We start from the raw sequence: 25,748 nt of genomic DNA on the forward strand, positions 1-25,748 counted from the left end.
ATTATTTAGTAAAAATTTAAGACTACATAGATTGAAGTTAGTCTTTTATTCTGTTGTGAGAACTTTGACTTGTTGAGGAAAGAAAACAAGAGTTATCTTGAAAATAATTGGAGAGGTTTTAGAAGAAATAATTTAATAGTGTAGATTGTAAAAATAGTGGAGAGGAAATAATTGAATTATTATTGTGGAATCATAAGGAAAGTTTTATTATTGAATGATGTCAACTACTCTTGTCACTGCAAGTCTTTTAACGATGTCAAGTTCATTACTTCAAGTCTTTGAATTTTAAACTTATAAATTGTCCTAAAAAAAATTTGTTTAGATTTTGTATGCAATGAATTGACAGTTTTGTCCAGGATGACCTTTCTATGGTGTTTTTGTTAGTGGAAAAAAGGTTAGCTGTTTTCTATAACCTATAATTTCAGATACTTTTGGTTTAATTTTCATTTTAATTAAGCTTGTCTAAAACTGAATTTTTTTGTGATTAAGACATCAAAAAACTTTCAGCTTTTACGTGTCGCAACTATGACTGGAATTTTGACCGGAAGACATTGCATTAAGCAAAATCAATATGTGAGGGGTTAGTGATAGACAGTAGGGTTTCAAGATATAGACATCAGAAAGTCAGTGCCACACAAAAGGTTCCAAGTGTGCAATGTATTTCTTATGGATAGCACTTAGACTCTGACAGCCGATTGCAGAGAACATTTAGAGACTGACGGCAGTTTACAGATCGGGTAGACCGCTGTTCAGAAAAATTTCATTGCAGAGACGGCGTTTCCTGTCTGCCACAATGTAGACAGCGATTAGAAACAAGTTATTTTACCTATTTTCTAGACTCGCTCGACAGCAGGTTTAGAGGGCTTTTCAATTCAAGTGGTAGCTTTGTTCGCGGAAAAGTTTAGATAAAAACAGATATCGTTCCTTTGATAAATGTTGTAAACAGTACGAATTGACAAAATTATTCATTAATTAATTGCTTGGAGCAAAAACAACAAAATTAAATACTTTAAATTTGTTTTAAATGTTCAATTCCAATATTCAAATGGGTGAATACTTAAAACTTCAATTAATTTAAATCAGATGCATTTATTTACAATTCGAGTATTGTGTCGGTTATAAAACGTTAATGCATTTCAGAGTCATTGTACTGTTAAACAAATGAGACAATTTTAATAATTACAGAAATCTGTTTATAGATATATATAAAAAAAATGTAATATTAATAATAAAATATTTAAAATTATTCAATTTGACAGTAATAAGATGTTGAAATAGTTCGGAATAGATTTTTAAGGAAGACGAATTTTCTAAATATGGATTTGTTCATATTTTAACCATATTGGCGATGAAATTAAATATCGAAATGGAAAAGGATTGTCATTAATTGCCGAACAATGGTTTTGATGGCCTTAAGATTTTATTTCTGGAAGCTTTCGGAATATAGCTGGCGACTATTTCTGACGTCACAAACAAATAACCCGATTGGCCGAACGACTCCTAAAACGTAGTAAAAATAGTGAAGTAAGTAAGAGTCAATGTTTTGCCGAAGTTCGTTTAGAGAATGGTCAGAAATAGACGATCGTCATCTTTGCAATGCATTTTAACTGCAGTTCAGCCAGCCAACTGATAGACTGTTCTGTTGATAAACGTCGTTTAATGTAAACTCTGTCTCTCCATTCGGCTGTGAAAGTTGCACTGCTGTCGTAACTGATGATTGCGATGATGATTTGCTGATATAGATAAATGACAAAGATTTTCCATGTTGAATGGTTTATTGGATAATTAAATTGCCACATTTTGAAACACATTACCTTGTAGCTAAAGTTCAGTAGACTTTCTTCTTACTGTAAAGAGTCCAATATAAACTTCAAATGTCCCAAGTATATGCCACACTTGGAAGCTTTTGAGAATAGCAGTGATTTTAATACAATTGCAGTGCAAATCATTTTTGTGTTTACAGCTTTGTGACAGGGCCGTTCATCTGCATTTGATGCAATACAACCACGCAAAAATCTGAATTTGGGTGGGACTGGTGAATTTGGGACCTTTTGATTTTTTTTTTTTTTTTTTTTGCATACCCCAATTAGTAAAGTATTGTGTCATATGATATGGTTGTATCAAAAGGGGATGAAATTATTTCTTATATTCAACTTAAATGGTAATCTAAGATTGCAAGGAGGTTCAGATGCTTAAATAGAACTAACAGAATAACTCAAATGAATCTATTAAGTTGTTTAAAAATGAATGAAAGTCACATACACATGTTAATTTTTGTGGATAGAAATTTCTTGATTGGATAAAATCAAAACCTTTTTATATTTTGAAATGGTTTAATTACTTTTGTACCTAATCAGGAAATGTTAATTATTGATTTTACCATAGATAACATATTACCTGCAGAATTTTTTAATGAAAATTTTTCTTTAAAGTGCTCGGTAACTTATTCATGTAGACAGTTTGAATAAAGTTTTATGTAAATTAATCCTACAAAATTAATGTAACAAAGTTTTTACTGATTTTTCTATTTAGAATGCATGGCAGATGTAGCATACTAATTTATTTTGGAAAAAATTAGTAATATTTTTGATGCCAAATTCAAAGACTGTCTAAATGAAGCCAGTTATATTTTTAAAAAAAATTTTTTTATATTAACACTTTTATTGTTGTTCTGGTGTGCTTTCCAAAATATGGCCACATGTTCTGCCAGTTGTTTTTTAACAGGCTTCAAGTCAATGCCTGTTGAAGGCAGCAATCTTGAAGTCTGTCGTTAAAAAATGACTGGCAGAGAGATAACAGAACTTGTGGAACAAACACATTTACAATAAACTGTATGGGACCAAGCCTTTGATAGAGAATTGGACACCTAATGAGGTTTACAACATGAGATCAAAGTTATTCTTACTCATTTGAGAATCAGACATACTCTGCTGACTCAAATACCTTTTGAAGGGCGAATACCAACTGGGATGCCAGCATTGCAACTGTACTTTAAACGTTAAACACATACTGTGCAGTTGCTCTGTATTTGATAGGAGTCGTAGACAGCATTTTAAAAATGCAAGTTTGTTGGGAATTCTGGGCCAAAGTCCAAATCTTGACATAACTTTCTGAAAGTTACTATGTACAAAGAGATTTGATTATTTTTTTACTTTTAAATACCCTGTTGTTGTTTTTTTTGTTATTTATTGTTTTATTATTGTTGAGTTTATATTTAATATCATATAAAATTTATATTTTTAGTTTTACCTTTGGACAAGGCACAGTTATATAGCTCTTGTGCCATAAACTCAAACCAACCAGCCAGTTGGATCCAGCCTTATATCATAGGGAATGGTGATTCCCAAATTTTTTTTAGCCATTGCCCCCCTTGGTTCCTTAAACTTATACCCAACACCCCAATCCATTTTCCCTTGTGTTAGAAAGGCTTGGAAATATTCTTAGAAAAGCTTTTCTACAAACCTCACACTTTATGTCCTTACCATACATTGTTCTCCATACCTGAAAACTATTAAATTCAATGTTTCTTCTTACCCATTTTAACAAAGGAAAGGGAAGGGTTGTCAGTGACCCAAATCCTCTCCTATTGTCACCATTTGGTCAGGACTCTAACACCCCCTTACTACTTTTTTGCTCCTAGATTTACTCTCCACCCTCTGTGAGTGGTAGTGTCCATTTTGGAAACTACTGATATGGAATGTGGTTACTTTTAATTGTATTTTGTCATCCACAATATTTTGCATTTAGAAGCAAATCAATTTTCAAATGTTTGTGCAATAAGCTTCCTGCCTAAATCAGATGATGCTATGGCAAAGTGCTCTCTTGCAGTGAAAATTTGAAAAACATTTAGATAGTTACAAGCACTTACATAGGTGCAATGAACATAGTTTTAAGAAATAATTTTATTTCCTGTCACTTTCGAGGATGATTTTTCTTTAGAAAATCCATTAGAGCAGAGAAAAATTAAAATTAATAGGCCATTTCCATAATGTTACTCAAAATATCCAAAAATATACAGCTTTTGGTAAATATATTTCACATATGCAAGTACTGTACATAAATCTAGCTAACAAATTCCAGTACAAGTTGTTCAAAGGAAAGTTAATCATCTATATTACATCTTTCTATCACTTTTTAAAAATATAATTAACAGGACATTTTCATAATGTTACTCAAAATATCCAAAAATATACAGCTTTTGGTAAATATATTCCACAAATGCAAGTACCGTACATAAATCTAGCTAACAAATTCCAGTACAAGTTGCCCAAAGGAAAGTTAATCATCTATATTACATCTCTTTCGATCATTTTTTTAAAATATAATTTTATAAAAATGCATGTTTTATGCATAAAATATCAATCTATCAATCAACATTTATTTGCTATAGCTTTTGCCTTACAAAGGGGTTACAAAATCATGTGGCATTGATAAATACAAGCATTGTTATACATGATTTCAAAGAAAAGAAAGAAACAACAACACAAACAATAACTAATATATTACATCTTAATTAATAATGTTATGTTAACATGTTTAATATAAAACAGAAAAATTTATAAACTTTAAATAACATACCAGAACTTAAATTATCATCATATAAACAAAACATATCAAAACCAGTTGTCAGTAAANATACTTTTATCAGCATAGGACATAAGGGAACTGATAAAAAAAAATCAACATAAAAAAAATTTAGAATGTCTTACAACATATGCCAAATTCATATGGTAGATAGATTGCCTTCTACAGGGCAACAGTGGAAAGTCTAGAGGCTAAGCATTGTAATCAGATGTACCCAGTCATCAAACTTAGATGTCAGTCAGATGTACTAAGAGTTCTATAGGATTGGACTAGACTGGGATGTCAATGAACTGACAAATAGTGGTGTTGAAATATACACCAATGGCTCTAAAGATGGTAGCTTAGTAGGTGCTGTGTACTGCATCTTTTCTGACAGAGTTCAAGTGTACAGTCAGTCAGACTGAACGAGGAGGTGTCTGTGTACCAGGCAGAACTGGTGGCCCTGGAGGGGTGTCCTGGTGGATCCTACAACATCCGGGTCCAGAGCCGGTCACTGTTTACTCTAAGCCAGTTGTCTCTTCAGGCGCTGAATGATGGATATCATAGGGACAAGCTGGTACAGGAGATTAGAGATAGGGTACTGAGTGTGAGGCATGAACGATACATTGCCCTGAGTTGGGTTCAAGGCCACATTGAGATCCCAGGCAACAAATGTGCCAACCAACTGGCCAAGGGTGCAGCCAGGGATGGGCCCTGGCCGCACCCTTGTAATGAGGATGGTTGACCATCTGGTTATTTACATAAAAGGTAGTCTACTGCAGAGATCTATTCTATGACACACTAGCAAGATCACTGGGCCTAAAGTATGGTAGGTAGGTCAACTTACACCTACATGCCTGAAGTTGGCCAAACTCCAGTAAGTTGTGATTGGCATATAACACAAATACTGACCAGACGCAGGAGGTTTCCCACTTCAAGTCCAAGTTTGGACAAGGAGATGGTTTCTGCTCCTGTGGGTGTCCTCGCAGTGACACGAGGCACTATATACTTGAATGCCCTCTTACCAAGGACTTCCACTGAGGGGTTGACCAGGTCAACTGTAGTAAGCCTTCTGAACAAGTACTTCAAACACTTGCAGCTAGTAAAGTTAACCTATTGAAACTAAAGGAATTGATGAGGAAAGTAATAGATCTCTGACCTGTAAGCTCAGTGGATGCACTGGGCTGGGCTCATAATAAATGGTCAGGGTGGGACCCTGCTGACCATTTATTATGAGCTGGCCTCTCTATGGTAGATAACTCAAAGTGCAGTACAGGCTTCACACAACACTGTATGTGAATGCACGAGGGTTGGATCTGGGAGCAAGGAAGGTTTGTCCCCATTGGGTTGTATTGCCAGAGCCCAGAGCACTTATCCCAGGTTCAGCTTTATATGTGCAGGCACCTCGGTGGTTACAAGGTATCAGACCAAACCTATGATTAAAAAACAGTCTCTTTGTACTCTGTAGTGCCATTTGGCAGAGCAGAGGCAATTTATAGTTGTAATATGTAATATGAGGTAGATAGATTAAACCTTGGCGAAGGCTGAAAACATTCTGAATTTGTTGTTAAAAATTCTCTTACTGGTTATTAAAGGTTTTATTTTTAATTGATCACTCCAGTAATTTGTGGAGGAGATAGTTATAATGAATCAACATAAACATTAACAGGTTGGATTTATACATTTCAAAGTACTAGCTGAACTGTGTGAGGCCCTTACTAACACTTTACGATTTTATAAGCAATCATAAAAAGAAAATTAACAAGCACACTGATCTTAATTAATAATAATGTTTTATTGTTCAAAAGTAACATATACAACATATTATAAAATTAGATACAGTTTAATAAAGAAAATACTAAAAATTTTGTTTTCATAATTTTTGATCACAAAAAAGCTACTAGAAGCTAAGAAAAGCTACCTGTAAAACTACGATGAATTTTATATTAAAAGGGATATGTAGAAATGTAATATAAACAATATTGGTTATTAATAATAATAAATACTAAACAAAATAAAAAGTAATGTATAGTTTGTTGGTTTGTAAAATAATTTTTTTACAAAATTTGATTTCAATTTTATTTTTTGTAGAAATCTTTGAAGCCTTTGAAACTCAAGGTCCTAAGCTACAGCTTCTGTAGCTTACTTGTAAATCTGGTTTTACTTAACTTAATGGCCATATATTATTTTTTCAGCTTAATGACCAATGGAAAATGATCAATGCCTTTTGCTCATGCAGGGCTGAACTTCTTGGTAGATAAAAGAAGCAGCACTTACTTTATCACCTGTAAAGAAGAAAAAATAGAATTATGAACAAGTTTACCACAAGCTTGGAATAAACCAACAACTTTAAAAAAGGAAGAATACAAACAGCAATAAGGTTTAGCCAGATTGATTGGAATAGGAAAACAAACTAACACATATCTCCAGCTGATCCAAATATAATATACTGATAGAAAACTCTTCAGATATCTGCTCAATGAAGAGTGCATTGCCCATAAATATAATGGTTATGTTGTTCTCCAGATGCCATTAGACACAGCAATAGACATTATTGTTTATTGGAAATAACATATCCATCAAAACTTAGACATCATCATTAATTATAAACGCATCCCAAATAAAAGTAAAGCCTCCGTACAGCATTAATCCATGCATTTCTTCTAACTGGATCTTTTTTCATTTGGAAAAAATAAAAAAAAAATAACTACCCTGTGGTATTACTGTAAGAATTATTACATCTTACCACATTACAAATATTTTGTTTTATTCCAGAGGAAAATTCACCAAATTTGCCATGTTAAGACTAAGTTCACTATTTTACTGCAACAGATCTCTATCAGTAGCACAACATATAGGCAGGGAGCATATAATCCTAAATTTCAACAAAGAAATTGTTTCATTTGTTTTAATGTACAGAATGTATTGACTATTGCTATATCAATGGCATTTATAGAGTGAGAATTACCAATTTTCCTATAAATTTCACTTGATATTTTTGTACCTAATGTATCCACTTCTCCCTTAAATTGATTATGTTGTCCTCTAGCATATGGGGTTTTGAAATTTCTTAACTTTTTTTGTACATAATATAAAACAAAAGAATTTAAAGCTACTTAAATTAAAAACAATTAGTCATATAACATCATGTATTATATACAGGGCTATTAACGGGAGATCTGAGGATTTTCCCCAAGCCCAGAGAAAACTAGTGGTTTGTATACCTTTAAAATTTATTTTTACTAACTTTATTAATAAAAAGCAATGTGTTTCATTTGTTCAAAAAAACAAAAAATGGCTAAAGGGACCTGCTCTACATTCATACCCCATACAGTTCAATAATCCCAATCACTTCACGTGATTTTAATTGATCTCAACTTTAGTTGATTAGAATCAACTAAAGTTGAGATCAATTAAAATCACGTGAAGTTGATATGTATGGATATTAAATATTTCAAATGCTTTGGTTAACATTTTAAATATTTCTTTAGAAATATAATTAAACAATTTCAATAGATCTATAATGATTTTGAATGTTCTATTGACAAGGCCACTCATATCCATTTTTACCATTTTGCATCATTTGAATATATTAATTGCATATTTACTAACCTTAGAAAGATATAAAAATGCTGACAGAATAAAAAACAAAAAATTTCTTAATATAAGCATTGTGCAATATCAATTTTAATAAACATTAAATTTTCTTTTTTAGTCTCTGATATATTTTATAAAGTTATTGCCATAAACACTGTCAAGAATATGTCAATAACTTTAAACTCTTTAACATCATAATTTAAAAAAGGTCAAATATTTTACAGGACATATAAATCTGTACCTAGATTTATAATGTGATCTATCTTAATGTATTATGTTCTTGATATTGCATGACTGGTGACTCCTGTTACATGCCTTTCTGTGATGTTTTGCTTTGTTAATAATTTCTTTTGTTATAGTATAATGTACTCATAACAGTTGCTATCAGTCTTTTTATTGATTTTCACTGAAATTATTAAGGACAATAATTTTTCTGGTTATTTATTTCCTATCTGTTTTTTTTACCACATTGAATATCTTTTCCTTTTGCCATACAGCAAAGAAGTGGATGCCCTGCAATGCTGTGTGGTAAAACCATCATCAGCCTTACTGTTTTACAAAGATTACAAATCTTTGTAAAATAGTAAGGCTGATGATGGTTCTTTGAGATTTGTGGGACTTTACAGAGATTAAAACTTTGCAAAAAGTCCCACAAATCTCAAAGAACCATCTAGTTTCTTTTCTTGAGAAAGATACCATACGGCCTGTATATTCTTAAGTGATGAATCAGATGTTTCTTCTTTTTGAGCAGAGAAACTGTAGTGCTGATCAATAATTTGGTATAACTGTAAAAGTAACTCATTTCCTTCTGCTGATGAGTCGGTCATAATTGATTTAACTGTCAATATGATGGCACTAAAGTTGCCACACTTGAAGATGCAGTTTATCTTATCTGCCATTTAAAATTATCACATTTGAGCTAAAATTCTCATACATATATAAAAATATTAATCTTGGTTATTTCCCAATTAAAGAAATCTGAGGACATCATTCTGGTTCACTTCAGTCATTTGTAATAAAATACATACAATGTCTTTCATTATATATTGGTGTTAGACTCATTAAATGAAGCGTTTGTGATAATTTCAAATTCTTTAAAGATAATAACAAAAGAGAAAAGTGGCCTGTCCACTGATGGAGAATACAAAACTGATGGTTGGCAACTATGCAATTGATATTTTTACTAATGATTAAAATTATGCTGATTTCAAATATAGTTAATTGGGAAAATTTTTCCTAGGGATAAAAACTGCTCTTTTAATATAATTCTGATCATCTATTGTAATAGAGATATGGAGAAATGCTGCCCATAATTTGCAAGAAATAGTGCAATCTATTTCATTTCTGTCAAATCAATCTGCTGAAAAAAATGATTAAAATTCAACAATAAGCATGTTACTAATGCTTAGCAGGCACTGTGAGGTCAGTGTGATTAACTGTTCTATCAGAGTGTCATTCAATTTCTTTCTATTCAAAAGTTTTAAGCAGCCATCTCGAAGGAAAGCCATCTTTTATTACATTCTTATATATAAGAGAGAGTACTTTTGCTTAATAAATTGCAAAAAACTGGCTGTATATTAAATTAAAATAGTCTAGTCTGCTTTAGAGAGCATCCTCAGTATTGCTTTGTTGTACTCTCTTAGCCAGACTGCTCCCTTATCCAGTGTTCTGTTACGTGGACTCCACTGTATAATATAAAGTAAATATATGAATAACCAATCACATTACAACTATTTCATGTATAGCAAGCTTCAACCACTTTGTGGCAAGGCAGTTATATCACCTTTTTATAAATCTACAACAAAAGGTCAGAAAAAGTTGAAGCTTCATTTGTGTGAAACAGTTGTGGTAATGTGACTGGTTATTTGGATTGTTATTTTTTATATATATTAATTTTTTTCCTGCAATATACAGATTCAGTAAATACCTAGTTATCAAAAAATGTCTCAGCAAACAATTACTGTATGTATTATAACAATCTCACTTCAGTCTGTTTCACTAAAGTAAAACAAAAAGAGTAATGTCATTATGCTTGTCAATGCAAGCTGTCCTGAAGGAAACAAATTCATAGAATGTCCTGCATCAGTACAGTTTAATTCCACCAAGTTTTTTAGCATTAGAAATACAGTATATGAACATTGGAACCAAAATCTGGTGGATTTGTGAGGACTGCTGTAATTTCATTATCATAGTTTAATCAATGTGTTTTCATTGCAAAGCTAATTAGCTTTCCATAAAATGCTTTATGTAGCTCACATATAGATAAAAGGTATTTCTGAATTTATTATATTCTTATATATAAGCATTTTCATATTTTGTTTTTCAATTAAAAGAAACCTATAATAAAATCAAAATTATTATGGAAAATGCTAAATTCAGGAACAAAATAAATTTTTATTCAGAAATGTTTTTCTCATAAAAAATCATCATCAGCTGGAAAATTTTCTTAGTGCTTCATAAATACATTTAATAGTAGTTCAAATGTAACAGTATTCCCAGCTGATGATGATTTTTTTATGAGAAAAAACATTTCTGAATAAAAATTTCTTTAGTTCCTGAATTTTTCCTGATAATTTTAACTCTAGCCAAGTACCAAATGTTTTTTCTATATCTAATAAATCCAATACAAACAGCATTGTAAGCTTTTGACTTCTACTCTATAGGTTTCTACACACATTATTTATTCATTCATGCAACAAATATTCCAATAGTGATTCTGAAATATCAAGTTGGTCTAAAAATTTAAAACTAATAAACATTTCTCTTCAGTGATTTTTCTTTGACTCTAAAGCTTATTTCCCAACATTCCCTCATTTTTTCTAGTTTATAGAATTGGGACAAGCATGTGTGTTTGTTCAAATTACCTCCAGTATTTGATAGGAAGTTCAGTTGTTTTGTTCAAAATTTAAAAAAAAAAAATACAACTTATAATTTCATAAATAAATCAACTTGTATAAAGTAAGTTTAAAATTAAGCATTAGTCCAGATTAATGTAAAATTTTTGAAAGATGAAGCTGATACTTTCACATATAGAGCGTACTAGCAAAAAGAGACTTATTCTTACAATCTTATTACACCATCTAAGATTCTCTAAGAAAAAATTGCTTATTTAACAAATGTTTTCAACCTATTAATATAAGTAATCTTCAGGTTTTGAACTAAAATTAAAAATTGTTCCAAAATTAAAATGTTGCATTTCAAATTTTACATTTAAACTTAATATTTTAATATAACTCGGCAAATACAAATCAGGTGTGTGGGGTTTATTATTAATATTTTAAATACAAATTTTAAAATTGCACAAATTTAAATTATGAACAACATAAGGTTACCAAAATAAAAATTTTTATTTTCTATTTTATTAGTTTTAAGAAAGTATATCATAAAATTAAAGTTTATATAGGGGGAACACAACTCTGTTTTTATGTCCTAATCTTTTTTCTACAACATATTTTCATGCCAAACATAATGCATTTGCATTCCTGGCATTCAGACATTGTTCTTTAATCATGTCCTTGTATATCTATTTTTTCCCTGCCCATAGCAATGGTTGGAGACCAGTGGCATGCCGTCCATAAAAGCTGTGGAAATGTTGCTTCCTTGTATTTTCTAAAATATAAATACATATTGTGCAATTTATTTTAGCATACTTTGAATTAATTAAAATTAATATTTTATTATAACCGCATTATGTAGCTTATTACAAATTTCTATATTACATGTGATAAAAAATTATAAGATTTATATTTGAATACACAATAGCAATTTGTATATGCATATTCCCAATGGAAATTCTGTATTGTCAAATATGGGAGAGCTCTCAAGGTAAAAGTATTTGAATCATGTAAAGCAGCCAGATTATATGCATTTGCACGTGCACTTTACAGAGCACTGACCTAACACTGTTTAGCTGATGGATGCTACACACTAAAATATATAATGCTTCTAATAATTCCATCCAGGGCCGACACAGCCGACACCCAGGACCAACCCTACATCAAATGTCACCACACACCACTGTTGGAGAGTGTAATTTTAATGTTTGCTTCATCCCACTTTTAAATTGCTGCTAAATTAATATTACTATGGCCTTTTACCACATTGTATTTGTTCCTTGAGATGCACAGATTTCTTTGTGTAACACCAATATAATATTTTTTTACCCCCAACTGTTGGTTTTGTAGGGTATTTTGTATACCCAGATAGACATACTAAGGGAGGAGGAACAATCACTCTTTAGAAAATAGAGAGGTTGCAGCAGACATTTTCATCACAAAAACATGTGTCGGACATTCAACACTGCCTTCCTGTAAACTTAGGAGTTTGACAATGGCATTTGGAATGTCAAGCATGATTCCATTGACATACACGTTTTTGCAATTAAAACATCGGCCGCAACCTCTATAATTATAAATATAAGGTGATCTTTTTTGTACATTCTAGTTTTTGTAGGTTGCCAATTCATTTATAATGCATCCCAAACATTTGTACAGTGGTACCTCAGGATACGAAATTAATCCGTTCCGAAACTGAGATCGTATCATGAAAATGTCGTAAGGTGGATCATCTTTTCCCATATGATTACATGTAAAACCAAATAATTCGTTCCAACGCGAAAAACATACTCAAATTAAAGCCAAGTAATACATTTAAAAAAATAACTGTAGTAAGAAAAACAAATGAAAAATGCGAACTAATGTAACGTCGTATGGTGAGTTTTTGTTCGTATCGTGGAGCAAAAATATGTTCAAATTTCATGTCGTATCCTGAAAATTTCGTATGCTGGGGCGTTCGTAACCTGAGGTACCACTGTATATAAATTTAAAATATATCAATAGAAGAGTTATCTTTTTCTTCATAACTCCTGATTGTGATCATATTGCTGCAATTTCTTTAATTCTATTGATTTATTTTAATTGGTCCTGTATATTTGAGCAATACAAAAGGATCTAATAAATGCTTTGAATGCTAAAAGTTTATATTTGTAAGTCATTGGACCACGATTGGATGTATAGAGGAGTTTTGATTGTATTGTATATATTAAACTAACTTATTATATACCTCCTTGCTTAAAATGAGATATCAAACTCTAAGAAGTGAAGACAACTAGAGTTCTCTTGTTTGATTTTATATTCAAATCATCCTTATTATCGTTGATCATAATCAAAATTTCCTAAACTCTTCATTTATTCCTCTAAACTACAAACACATTATATTCTATAAAAGATATGTGAATGATGTCTTCTGTGAAATCAGGAAATATATCTTTCTCAAGCTTGTATAATACCAGTTTGCATAAGTCTTCAGAGGACTTCCCATTCAACCCCTTTTTGTTTGTAAAACTTGCCATTGAACCCAAAAAACAATTGATAGCAAATATGGCTAACTCATTAATTTCATTTGGATAAGCTGCTAATTCATGTTTATATTGGACCATGACTTCATTAAATTAGAATCATGCTTTGATGCAGTTATTGAACATGCAAGAATTGTAACGGGCTTTGAAAATTTTTATTTCATCAAATTTAAGCCTTCCATTTCTCTTGCAACTTTACTTAAATTTTGTACAATATTTATATTGTCCTCTAGTTTGTTTGAGATGTACTGTACTTTACTTGTGTAGGCCTTTTTTTCCTACTTGATATACTTATATACAAAATCAGACCCTGTACACAGCTATGGACATGGAAAATATAGATATAAACAAGAGCAAAATTTAACAACAATGCCAGAGATGCAAATACATTACCTTTGGCATGAAAATAGTGAGGTTGAGGCTTTGACAACAGTGTTTGGAACGTCAGTGGAATCATGCTAGATGTTCTAAACACCATTGTCAAACTTCTAGGATTACAAGAAGGCGGTGCCGAACATCAGATGTTCACGTTTCACATTGAAAACTTTGACCACAACCTAGCTAATATGTCATAGAAAATAGATTCAGACACACAAACCCTCGATGTCTTTCTACAGTCAACTTTAAAGTATAACATGAAAGTAAAATCATTTTTATTTTGTTAACCTTATTATGATTATAATTTAAATTCAAATATTTTAAAACAGTTTTAAAGCTGTATTTTCAAATTTTACATTTAAACTTACGCAATGTTCTATTTTTGAAATGATTTTTAATTTTAGGACACTAATTAGGGCTTAATTGTTTAACAAATATGCCAAGTGACTGCCAGATTAAACTGGGCTACTTTACTGATATTTTTAATTAAATCCTAAATAATTTTATACTATGAGGTAGACATTAGGTACAGTCTCTTATTAAACAATGTTTTCAACTTACTTTCTCTCAGCAAACCTTAGTTGGTGTAATAAGATTGAAAATAATCTTTGTAGCTGATACTTCCTTTTTCAAATTAGTTCATAAATTATGAACACAGATGATTTGTTTGGAAATGAAAAAAACAATTTTCCAAAGAACAATACATTTGTTAAATACAAAAAAATCTTTAGTCTATTACAATGACAATTTAAAAATTCATTAAACCATCTTGAAATAGAAAATGTCCTAATCTAATTGTTAAATATTTTTACACCAGAATTCTTACTTAATAATACATGTTAATTTATCACTTCAAAAAATTTAAGTGCATAAAACAATTTTTATTTCACATTAAATATTTATCAAATATACAGAAAAGTTTAAAACGGTCTTCAATACTAAAATAAAAATTCTGGAAGTAGAAGAAAAATAAAATTATAAAATGGCAATATTTTTAGATAAAAATATTCTGACAAGTAATGCTATATATTGTAAAAATTCTTAACAGTATCAAATCCAATTTTCCTACATTCTTTGGAAATCTGAAAAATAAAAAGTATAAATTTGTAGATTCAGATTAAATATATATGATGAAATGCATTTAATTTCAAATAAAGATAACATTTACTTTAATATCTTGTTTTTCTAAATATTGTTGAAAAAAATTTTATACCAAAATTAAGAATGCCGTGTAGTAAACTAGTTTTAGTTCTTGCAAAGAACAGTTATACTATTAAAAATATAGTAGTATAAAAAATAATTTAAAAAAGATGTCAATTATTAAGCAAATCATACATACTGATTTTGAAATTTTATAAATATTGATGTTAATTGGTGCATTCTATTCTTCAAATTTAATAGGTTTGTTTATCATTTTGAAAATCATTTCTCAGTAGTTTATCCAAAACATTTACTGTATGTTATTTTATTGTATCCTTCTGTATGATTTCTTAGTATTCTTAAATAATACATTGTTCTCATTAAAGACACTAGTGATCTCTGCCCAAAATCACAATTTTAAGGAATTGCTTTGTATATCATTTCAATTTGTCAGACAGTTAGTTGTTAGTTGTTATTAGTTGTTAGTACTGCAATGTCTATAACTAAAAGAGAAATATGTCCAATATTTCAAATGAGAATGGCATGAAGAATTAAAATAGGCAAAGTAGCAAGAAAGGACTATCTTTTGCTAGGTAAGATAATCAAGTGTATTGGTTTATTGGTATTTGCACACCTAAAATATGTATGTTTCAGGTGCAAAGCATATTATGATTACAAAGATAAAGGAAATTATACAAACATGATAAAGCAACCAAACATTTGAAAGGTGAAAACAAGATAAAATTCATATAATAAAGAAATAACTAACGGTAAAAACCATCATGGATTACTAAAAGCTAACACAATAATATCCAAATGAATTTGCAAAGTTGATTAAAAATCTTCAAAATATTTTTATAATTATTGATATGTATTTTTCTGCAGAAGTTAATTCCTGAAATGTTTACTTTTTTACAAAATCTTAGTCAAGCTAAATCATTAAAATTTTAGTACGAAAGTTTTACATTGAATATTGTCCATATTTCAAATACTGATCTTTTTTAAAAGGAAGATCTCCAATTTTTAGATCCTCAAATAGTTACTAGAAAAACCAAATTCATTGAAAAAATTGATTATTATTCCTCAATTTATTAGATCCAGATTTAATTCAGAAACTTGAAGATGAATGATTGGCTCAAAGAAATTGATTTTTCAAATTTTCAAAAGATTAAATTTTGAATAAGGAATTACAGTACAATAGTTCCAAACAACAATAGAAACTATTACTATTATTTTCCTATTACTTCAGATATGATACAAAAAGTAAATAGATCAATTTACAATTAGACAATTATTAATACCTGTACAATTTTTTATAAACTTAAAACATGCAATAAATGAATTGTTCAATAAAAAGGATTTTTTGTGATTTTTGTCAAAAATGAATTGTTCAATAAAAAGGATTTTTTGTGATTTTTGTCAAAAATCTCTCAAAAATCAAGATTTTTCATAACTTTATTCACAAATTAATTTCTTTACAACCTAGCAATGCTGCCAGTAAGGTGTGTTTTTAAGGTGTAACAGTTTTTATTGCTTAAAAGTAGACTGTCTTTGATATGAAACAGAGCAACCTTTAAGCAGCATACTGATCCAGACTGGGAAGCTGATTTATAAAACAAACATACATCAGACTTCTGATATAAACCCACCAATAAATTATTACAATCATCCATCCTTATTTTAATTCATACTTAATTGGCTCATTTTCCATTCCCAATTAATACAAAGTTCTTTTAGTCTAAACTGAAAATCAAGAAACAGTAAACTGAATTTTTCCAATGCATTATAAAGAGCTAATGATGTCAATATCTTGACTGATTTATGTATTACACTCGCCGGTTAGTTTAATTTGTGGTTTTGTAAATGTATCATGAAGACAATCGGTTATAAACCCAGAAAAAACTTTCAAAATTGAAAAAAGGGCCATCTTTTTAAACCATTTCGATCCACAAGATATACATTTTGGTAGATTCAACCACACATAATAATGTCTAGTCATTAGTAAAGTTTTCTGTTAAGACTAGTTTCAGTAGTGTCTTTAAATCAGTGGTTCATAATTAACCAGTTTTCTGCAAACCTACATCAAGTGTTCCAAGAAAGAAAAAATTTTAAAGTTTTTTTTATTCAAATTTATTCCCATTGCTATATTCATATAGACAATTCAATGTTTTTTTTTAATTCAATATATTAAAGTTTATTAGCTTATTGCTTCATTCTTTCCTGAGAAAGTAAACATGGAATTGCTTATAAATTTTTGAATATATTGGTACTAATGCTTTGTGTAATAGAAGTACTGTATCCTGAGGCTGTAGAACACTAATTATAAAGTTGAGAAGCACTTTAAAAATTGAGAAAATATCAGAATATCAGTTCAGTAACTTGTTTAGAGTTCCTACTCAAATTTTTGTTTTAAATTCCACAACTTACCCTGACCCTTATATTGTGGCATATTAACAAAATAAAACAATCACTTGATTTACTATACACATAAAGTTAGAAAAAAAGTTTATTAACAAACAGGAAAGTTTCAGAAATTGAATTTTGCTTGGCAATCAAAATTAGGATAAATAACTTAAAATCAAATGGTATTATCTATTATTTTTGTTCTTTGTTAGCATTTTTTCATCAATTAACATCTACCCTCAAATTGAAAGTAAATTGTGAGAGAAAAATTACATTGTTAGATTTCTCTCTCAAACTTTAAAAATAATTGATATTCTTGTATGCTATAATTTCGGGGAAATTGCTTACCTTAAAAATATATAGATCATTTTTGCTCGTAGGTTTCGTACCATGTCTTATTAAACTCCTATTTAGATAGATCAGGCTACTCTTTACCAATATATGTTGGCCCTGAAAAGGGCCGTTTTGATGTATTCATCGAAGAATTACTTGGAGCTGGTATACTTTGTAACGGCTTTAGTACCTTCTGAAACCGCGTGTTTTGCCAATTCTCCTGGCAACAACAGACGAACGGCCGTTTGAATTTCTCGACTAGTAATAGTCGATCGTTTGTTGTAATGTGCGAGACGAGAGGATTCTGCGGCAATTCTTTCAAAGATATCGTTGACAAAACTATTCATTATAGACATAGCTTTGCTAGAAATTCCAGTATCCGGATGGACTTGCTTCAAAACTTTGTAGATATAAATACTGAAACTTTCCTTCCTCCTCTTCTTCTTTTTCTTCTTATCTCCAGCACGAACATTCTTCTGAGCTTTCCCGGCTTTCTTAACAGCTTTACCACTCGGTGCAGGCGGCATCTTAACTCGCTACTCGTATCCGAAAATAAAGATGGACTTACCACTGTTCGGATCCTATTTATACAAAACTGAAGGATTGAACTTTCAAATACTGCGCCTTGATTCGCTAATTTGCTTTCGGATGATTTCATTGGTTTAGAATCAGCCAATAACAGTAAGGATTGGGAGTCTACAATCCAAACTGCTATTGGTTATTAAATAGACCAATGAGAGGTCTCTAGGGAAGCGTGTGAATAGACTAAAATACTTTACTACTCTATGAAAGATAAACACGTGTAAACAAAGAACTATAATGACACATTTTAAAACAGAATAAAATATTTAGAAAACAAAATTTTACGGATACGTAAGAAAATAAAGGATGTCTTTTATACCAATATGCCATAGTAATAAGTAACTCATAATCTATACTAAAAATACGAATTTTATTAGACTACAATATAATTATTCTGTTAGCTTCTTTGTATATTAAACTGAACCGTAAATGAATTCGAAATATTTACCTTTTATTTTAGGTAATTTCTACCAAAACATGTATTGTACAGTACATTATATGAAATATACAGTCAATTAATCCCTCGATGTTTATCTGAAATCCGTTTATCTGAAATCGCGTTAATTACAGTTGTATTGTACTTCAGTACTCGACCGAACAATCAACACCGCTAGAACAAACTTTCGGTTAACAAAGCACATCAAAGAAAAGTAATTCTTCGAAAAGAAATTATTTCGAACAACGTTTATACTTTGTTTTAATGTATAATGTAGGATAATATATTTTTAATTTTATATAATTGTTATCTTTATTTTTATGTATATTTGTTAAATTTTGGGAGGTAGATATCAATTGTCCTTCGGGACTTTTCTATTTACTTGTAAAAATAAATAATGTAAGATGGATAAATATGTTTGTTAATTACAAAATCTTTTTTTTACTCGTTTAACTCATTTCAATAGAAAACAACGATAATTTTAGTAAAGAAAACAATAAAAAATTTTGTATTTTGTCTGTTATTGATCTCTCATAGAATATTCTGCTCGCTCCTTCCTATTATTGGTCAGTGTAGAGCAATTGTTTGTATCCATCGCCTACTGTGATTAGTCGATTAATCTCTTTTAGAAGGAATGTTGTGATTAATCCACTCCCGCTGTTCGGCAGAGCAGCCATCCGAATTCGTCATTAGTTTATTGTATTTGAAAACAAAACGAGAGAGGAAATAATGTCATCCTCAACGCTTTCTGTTAGCGGACACCAAGCATCCGTGCAACCTCTAAGTTCACGTGTTATCTAAACATGATTCATACTTCCAGTTGGCATCTTTAATATTAAGCAGCTTAATAATTTAATTTAAATCAAGAAATACGTGATAATTTTTTAAAAATTACAAGATATTTCTATCAAAATTTGCTAGATTTTAACTTAAAATCATAGTTCCGAAATAAATTCAAGAATATTTACTGTTAGAAAGTTTCCTTGATTTCCCTATGACTTGGTTGATATTACAGTATAAAACTTCTCTAAGATTGCGCTAATTTATTTGAAATTGAATGAAAAAAAACATGTTTTTGTTTACAAATTTCTGTTAATAATAAATATAAAATATTCGTCTATGTAATGTATTGTTATGGTAAAATTCTTTCATTAATTAAAGTCATTATCGGGTCGAATTGAATACTAATTAGGGTCTTAAATACTGTATACATTTTCCAATGTATAATACGAAGCACGGTGTTATTCTTAAAAATTTAATGAAACGTTTAATTAAATAATCATTCAAATTTGCACAATTCGTTACCCAAATATCTGTATATCATTTATAATTACTTCGCCGATTGTTTTCCGTTTCCCCCCCCCTCTCTCTGACGGAAAATGAGTTTCATTTCTTAGATTGATCCATAATATGAATATGAAATATGATATTAGTGATATACTTTATTAAAAAAATGAATTTGACTTCTGTTTTATAAATATTTTTAAATTTAATTTTATAAAAAGATTGATTCACTAGAGATTGGAATAAAAGAAAACTGGTCAGTGAAAACAGTTTGAGAAGCACTATTTTAGATAATTCTAATGTAACTTCATGGAAATAAGTAATAACCTGGAATAAGTATTATCCCAAAATCAATTCTAACACTATATAACTTTTCATAAATAATTACTTAAGATGAACGGTTAACTCGATTATTATCGAGTTCAATTATAAACATTCGTTACAGCCGTATGCCTTCCCTTTGTCGTCGGGTTGCCCTTTTTTGAATCTCCCAATAGAATTCTAAGGTTTCATTTTATTTTTAAATTAGTTATTCATTTTTATCACAGAAAACTTTTCTTACGGATGACAAAATAAAAATTAAAATATTTGTTATTAATCCCTTCTGAACAATAATTAACCTCGCTACAACACGTTGTTCCGAAACATTTCCTTTCTCTAAATCGGAAATAAGTTCATAATATATAGCTCATACTTCGTAAGTCTTAATCGTGTATATATTTATATATTTTTTACCAATATTTACACACAAAAAAAAATATATATCCTTGAAATAGTATGCTTGTTAACGTGCAAAAATTTTTGTTTTTGTGGCCCAGCTGTCGTGTACCTTCTATAACAGCCAAGTCAAACTCGTCGTAACAATTATAGATTTTGATCTATGGCAAAAAACGTGATTTGTGTCGGAATAATTTTTAAAAGTATTAATATTAATTTAATTAATTATATTGTAGTATACTCAAAACAGTGCAAAGTTCAGTTTCGACTACGATAATTATTACATACAGTTTAACAAAAGAATAAACGTAACGCTGCTATATTATCTGTTTTTATGTTACTTTTACTCTTCAAATGCCAGTTTATTCATAGAACTTCTTTTGTGTAGAAATTACTTCCAGGTGCACGAATGAGATAAGAGAAAACAAGATTTATTGCCCTTAGCGTTGGACGAAATCACAAAGGAAACACGTGGGACAGAGTCGAACGAGGCGGACGTGAAAGTAAGCTTCAACAATAGACAAGCGCTGTTCTGATTGGTGGGAATACAATCTTTGAAAGGAAGAACGGGATAGGTTGGAACGAAGCGGACGTGAAAGTAAGCTTCACAATAGACAAGCGCTGCTCTGATTGGAGAAATACAATGTTTGAAAGGAAGAATTGAGCTCAGGCAGTCACATGTTTGTTTTTACGGGTCGATAGATAGACGGATTCTCTGATTGGCCGAGATTTAAGAAAGAAATATTTTAGATACGAGGCTGGAGTGAATTGTTGAGATGGAAGGAAATGTGAGAAACCCTGCGTCATCTGTAGTGAATCTTTAAAAAAAGATGTAATCGTTCCCGACAAATCAACCAGAATACTGAAGTTGTATTGCTTAGAACTTGTTTACTGAACTTTTATGATTTTATTTGTAGAGTCTTTTGTATAGATATATTATTTTCCTTTTATTAACGCTTTAAAATCAACCGAATAACCTTAATTTTTTATTTCTAACGACAACGGGAAGTTATTCGGACAGACCGACGTTACGTACAAACTTTATCTCGGACATTTCACACGAAAGAAAATAAGATTATACTTAGAGGATGTTTTAAATTTTCTTTTATGAATTAAGTTATTAATTTAAAAAAAACTAAAGAAAAAATATTAACAGTAAAATGCATACTGCTATGAAACGAGCATCAAAATATCGTTACTTTTAAACTTTACACTAAACATTGATATATTTGGCAATTTTTAAGTTGTCTAATGCATTATAATAGAATTAATCTGAACTCAAAGCACTATGGTTTTAACGGTGAACGGCGGTTGTCGTGACAACAGCAACCGTTACGATTGCTCTGTGGGTCGGCACCGACTGGTTTTTTTCTGACGATTGCTGGATCGAAAACCATATTATTCAATTGTATTAAATTTCCATTGACACTACGTGTTTTAAAATAATATGGGAAGATACAAACAATATTTTTGTTTGTATCTTCCCATATTATTTTAAAACACGTATATATAATATATACGTGTTTTAAAATAATATGGGAAGATACAAAAATATTGTTTGTATCTTCCCATATTATTTTAAAACACGTATATATAATATATAGAGATATATACATTATAAACAGTTTGTACTATACAGTACAGTACGTTACTGTATAAGCAAAAACCGGAGAACAGGACACAGAATCGGAGGAAAAGAATACATTAGGTTTTCTATCTGAGGTTCCTGGTCGGAAACAGTAATTTTAATGGGCAGTCACGAATATGACTCACCATCCGGTAACCTCCATTGTGGACGTAGTCAGACCCACGATGGGCATGATTTTAGAAAATAAGCCCTCTTAGCCAAATGATCTTTGCCCATTTAGAATAGTGAACAGTTCATTAAACGATTTAATACTACGCGACACTCTGAGCCATCGCCACGCGACAGACACGTGTGATTGGAGATTATTAAACACTAGATCGAATCCGTATACTGTAAGTGGATATAATAAAAGCTAAAACCTTTCATTTTTCCCCTGCAGATGGAATACGCAGTGATGAGTTTATTGACGTTTATAAGTTCTTAGTTTTCATTTCGTTCCTGTGGCACATTGCCGGTGTGGAGGAGGGGGAGGTGCCTTGTATAAAAGGAATAATTACGCTACTAAATTTTGGTTGTTAATTTAGAATTTTATTAAAGAAATCAAATTAATGGAAAATAATTTCAAGATTTTAATAAGGCGAGAGTTTCTAAGACAAGATAATCAAAAGCCGATCTGGTCGACTGTCTGGGGTGGATTCTGGTCTCCTTATATTCTGTAAAAAAATACGATCAATTTATTTAATAAAACACTCTATATTAATTTCAAAGTATCATTAAAATATTTTCATACCAGACTGCAGTTTCAGATGATTCAAAATAGGAATAAATTTGTTATAATAAGGCCATAATGCCGGTCCCGTTTTCTCGTATAGATGTTGAAGCGCAATCAAAGCCTTACTGATTGTTTCTTTGTTTTGACCGTATAAAGTTTCTACAGAAATTTTACCAAATTAAACATTTAACGTCAGTCGACATAAAATAAACCGAAAAAGTTTTCGTATTAAATAACGTAAAGAAGTAAACGTCATAGGCGACATAATAGTCGGGGCTGACTGTATAGTACAGTACATGGTAATTATAATTACCGGATAATGACGGTATAACGAATGGTAAAGCCTGTACGACTTTATTGCCTCCTTCGTTTAACATTTCCTGCAAACCAATGTAGGCCGCTATCGAATACGGAAGACATTCTTCTCGCAAGCCATCAAAGAATATCGGAAGAAAATAATCGTAGTCCAAATTACCAACGGGTGTCTAAGCAAATAAATTAATTAACAATCGTTGCGTGTAATTTAAAATGAATAATAAACCTACCAGCCATCTGATCGAGCAGCCCATTGTCTCGTCTTTCAATACTATCAATATAGGCAACTCTCCCCACTCGTATCTTTCCCTAAACGAAGGACGATATTCTGGAAGTGGATAACTTTGACCACCAAAATAAGAATCCGACACCTCGTTAAATGAGATTTTTTAAATTATTATTTATAATTATTCTAGAATTAATACAAGTTAGAATTACAGTCGACCCCCTATAACACTGTTGATTATTCCATTTTATATGAATTCCATGTTGTACGAGTCACTTAGATTTTACAAATACGTGAGTCGCTCACAGTCCGGCACACGTATTTGTAAAATCTAAGTGACTCGTACAACACGGAATTCATATAAAACGGAATTATCAACAGTGTTATAGAGGGGTCGACTGTATTATACCTTCCAAGTATCGTATTTGAATCGCGTTGAAAAATCAGAATTTATCCGTTCGTTATCCATCATAAAGTCAGAATATGAAAAAAATTTTGTTCCTATTGTTAATTTATTAGATTAAAGTATCATTAATTGTAATAATAATTTTCAATTATTAGAATTACTTACACAAATTATATTATTTAGATTAAAAATAAACAATGCATTGTTACTGAAATACCGGGACCGAAAATAAAGATTAAATCGTATTTAAATTAATGTTAAAGAAACGAAATATACCTTAAGATATCTCGATTAATAAACTTATTTAAAAAATAATTGATCTCCTTGCATTATAACACTATTGGAAAACGATAAAGTTTCTAATGCTCTATACTAAATCAATGTTTTCTACATAAAAAAGAGAGTTATAAACAATTTATGTAGTCTTTAAATCCTTTTGATGTAATAAAACAATTAGCTACAAGTAAACATCTATTTAGAATCAGATCCGCAGCTCTGTAATTTATCATAGTTTGTACCACAAGATGCCCACAAGTCTAAAGATCTTTCCACAAGTCTATCTTTCCTTTCTTTTTAAAATTGTTAAATGTGTGATAGAGAAATGCATAATTGATAATTTTAAATTGAAAGATTGATTATAAATTATACAAATTACAGTACGACTTAAACTACATATGATTTCCAAAGGAGGAATGGAAAATTATAAATAAATGCATTGATTTTATACAAGTGAAGATATTTTGTAATAGTAGTTATTGAAGTAACTACTAACCGTCTACTAGAGTCCAGATGGTCCCTGGACTCTAGTAGACGGTTGGCTAACGGGAAATATTTGCCCGGCTCGTAACCATACATGTTTATTTTTTATATTTTCAATTGATCGTAATTTCGGTTTCTTATGAAAAGTTAATAATGATGTCCAGAGAAAAATCCCAAAATGTTTATTTAAGCCAACAATAAAATGATCATATTATGTTGATAGAACATTGTCATAAGGTAATTTTCTGATATACCGGGTGATTGTGACAAAGTACAATGCTATTTAAAGCGATTCAATGCTGTTTAAAGGTATTTAGCAGTCCAAATTTGGTATGGAGACATTTAAAAAAAAAAAAAAAACCAAAACTTGTCATTAGGACACTTTTCACACTGTAAATATTTTATTTATACAAGATACTTGTGCTATATGGAGTCTAGAGCCCAATTTAGTCTCCATTTAAGGTGATGAACAATGTGTTTGACGGCCAACTATAAATGATCATCTCTGATGCTGTTTAACAGCATGCAATACTGTCTTTCAAGCTATCAAATTTGTAACATGTCCTTGAAAACTACACTTTTTAAGTGTCCTCGCAAATAAAACCTGCTTTTCATTATGTACAGTACTAAAAGTGCATTTTGGTATTAATTTTCTTTTAAGGAAACACCTTGTGTGTCCTGAAATGTCATTGCACCAAATTTGATTGCATTTGGATTGCTAAGTAACTCTCTAGATGGTAACGAATAAGATATTTTAATTACAAATCATCTTGTATAAAGTTAATAAAAATTCAAAAATATTCTAGTGTACTCTACAAATACTGAATTTTTTTCAAATGGAAACTATAGTAATTAGTGAGTTTTCCAATTAATACAGTTTGAATTAAAGATAT

The 25,748-nt window shown here is 30.4% G+C and overlaps 2 protein-coding genes across 3 annotated transcripts; both read right to left on the minus strand.

Annotated features, from left to right (window-relative positions):
• Positions 1-17,792: 17,792 nt before the first annotated feature.
• On the minus strand, positions 17,793-18,361 carry LOC111634930 (histone H2B-like). Its single transcript, XM_023379765.1, has one exon. It carries the CDS (start codon positions 18,295-18,297, stop codon positions 17,923-17,925), a length of 375 nt encoding a protein of 124 aa, XP_023235533.1. The 5' UTR covers positions 18,298-18,361; the 3' UTR covers positions 17,793-17,922.
• A 4,582-nt stretch (positions 18,362-22,943) lies between these two features.
• LOC111634932 (parkin coregulated gene protein homolog) lies at positions 22,944-24,783 on the minus strand. Of its 2 annotated transcripts, none has more exons than XM_023379767.1 (5): positions 24,100-24,783; positions 23,695-23,835; positions 23,463-23,634; positions 23,168-23,308; positions 22,944-23,090 (listed from the first exon to the last, which is right to left on the minus strand). In XM_023379767.1, exons 1-5 carry the CDS (start codon positions 24,160-24,162, stop codon positions 22,999-23,001), a joined length of 609 nt encoding a protein of 202 aa, XP_023235535.1. In that variant the 5' UTR covers positions 24,163-24,783; the 3' UTR covers positions 22,944-22,998. The 2 variants fall into 2 exon arrangements, with proteins under 2 accessions (XP_023235535.1, XP_023235536.1); XM_023379768.1 differs by having other exon boundaries at positions 23,695-23,876; positions 24,100-24,216.
• Between the last annotated feature and the right edge of the window lie 965 nt (positions 24,784-25,748).

The sequence above is a fragment of the Centruroides sculpturatus genome, unplaced genomic scaffold (assembly GCF_000671375.1).
Source record: "Centruroides sculpturatus isolate CEXI.00-Female unplaced genomic scaffold, Cexi_2.0 scaffold885, whole genome shotgun sequence".
Lineage (NCBI taxonomy): Eukaryota > Metazoa > Arthropoda > Arachnida > Scorpiones > Buthidae > Centruroides > Centruroides sculpturatus.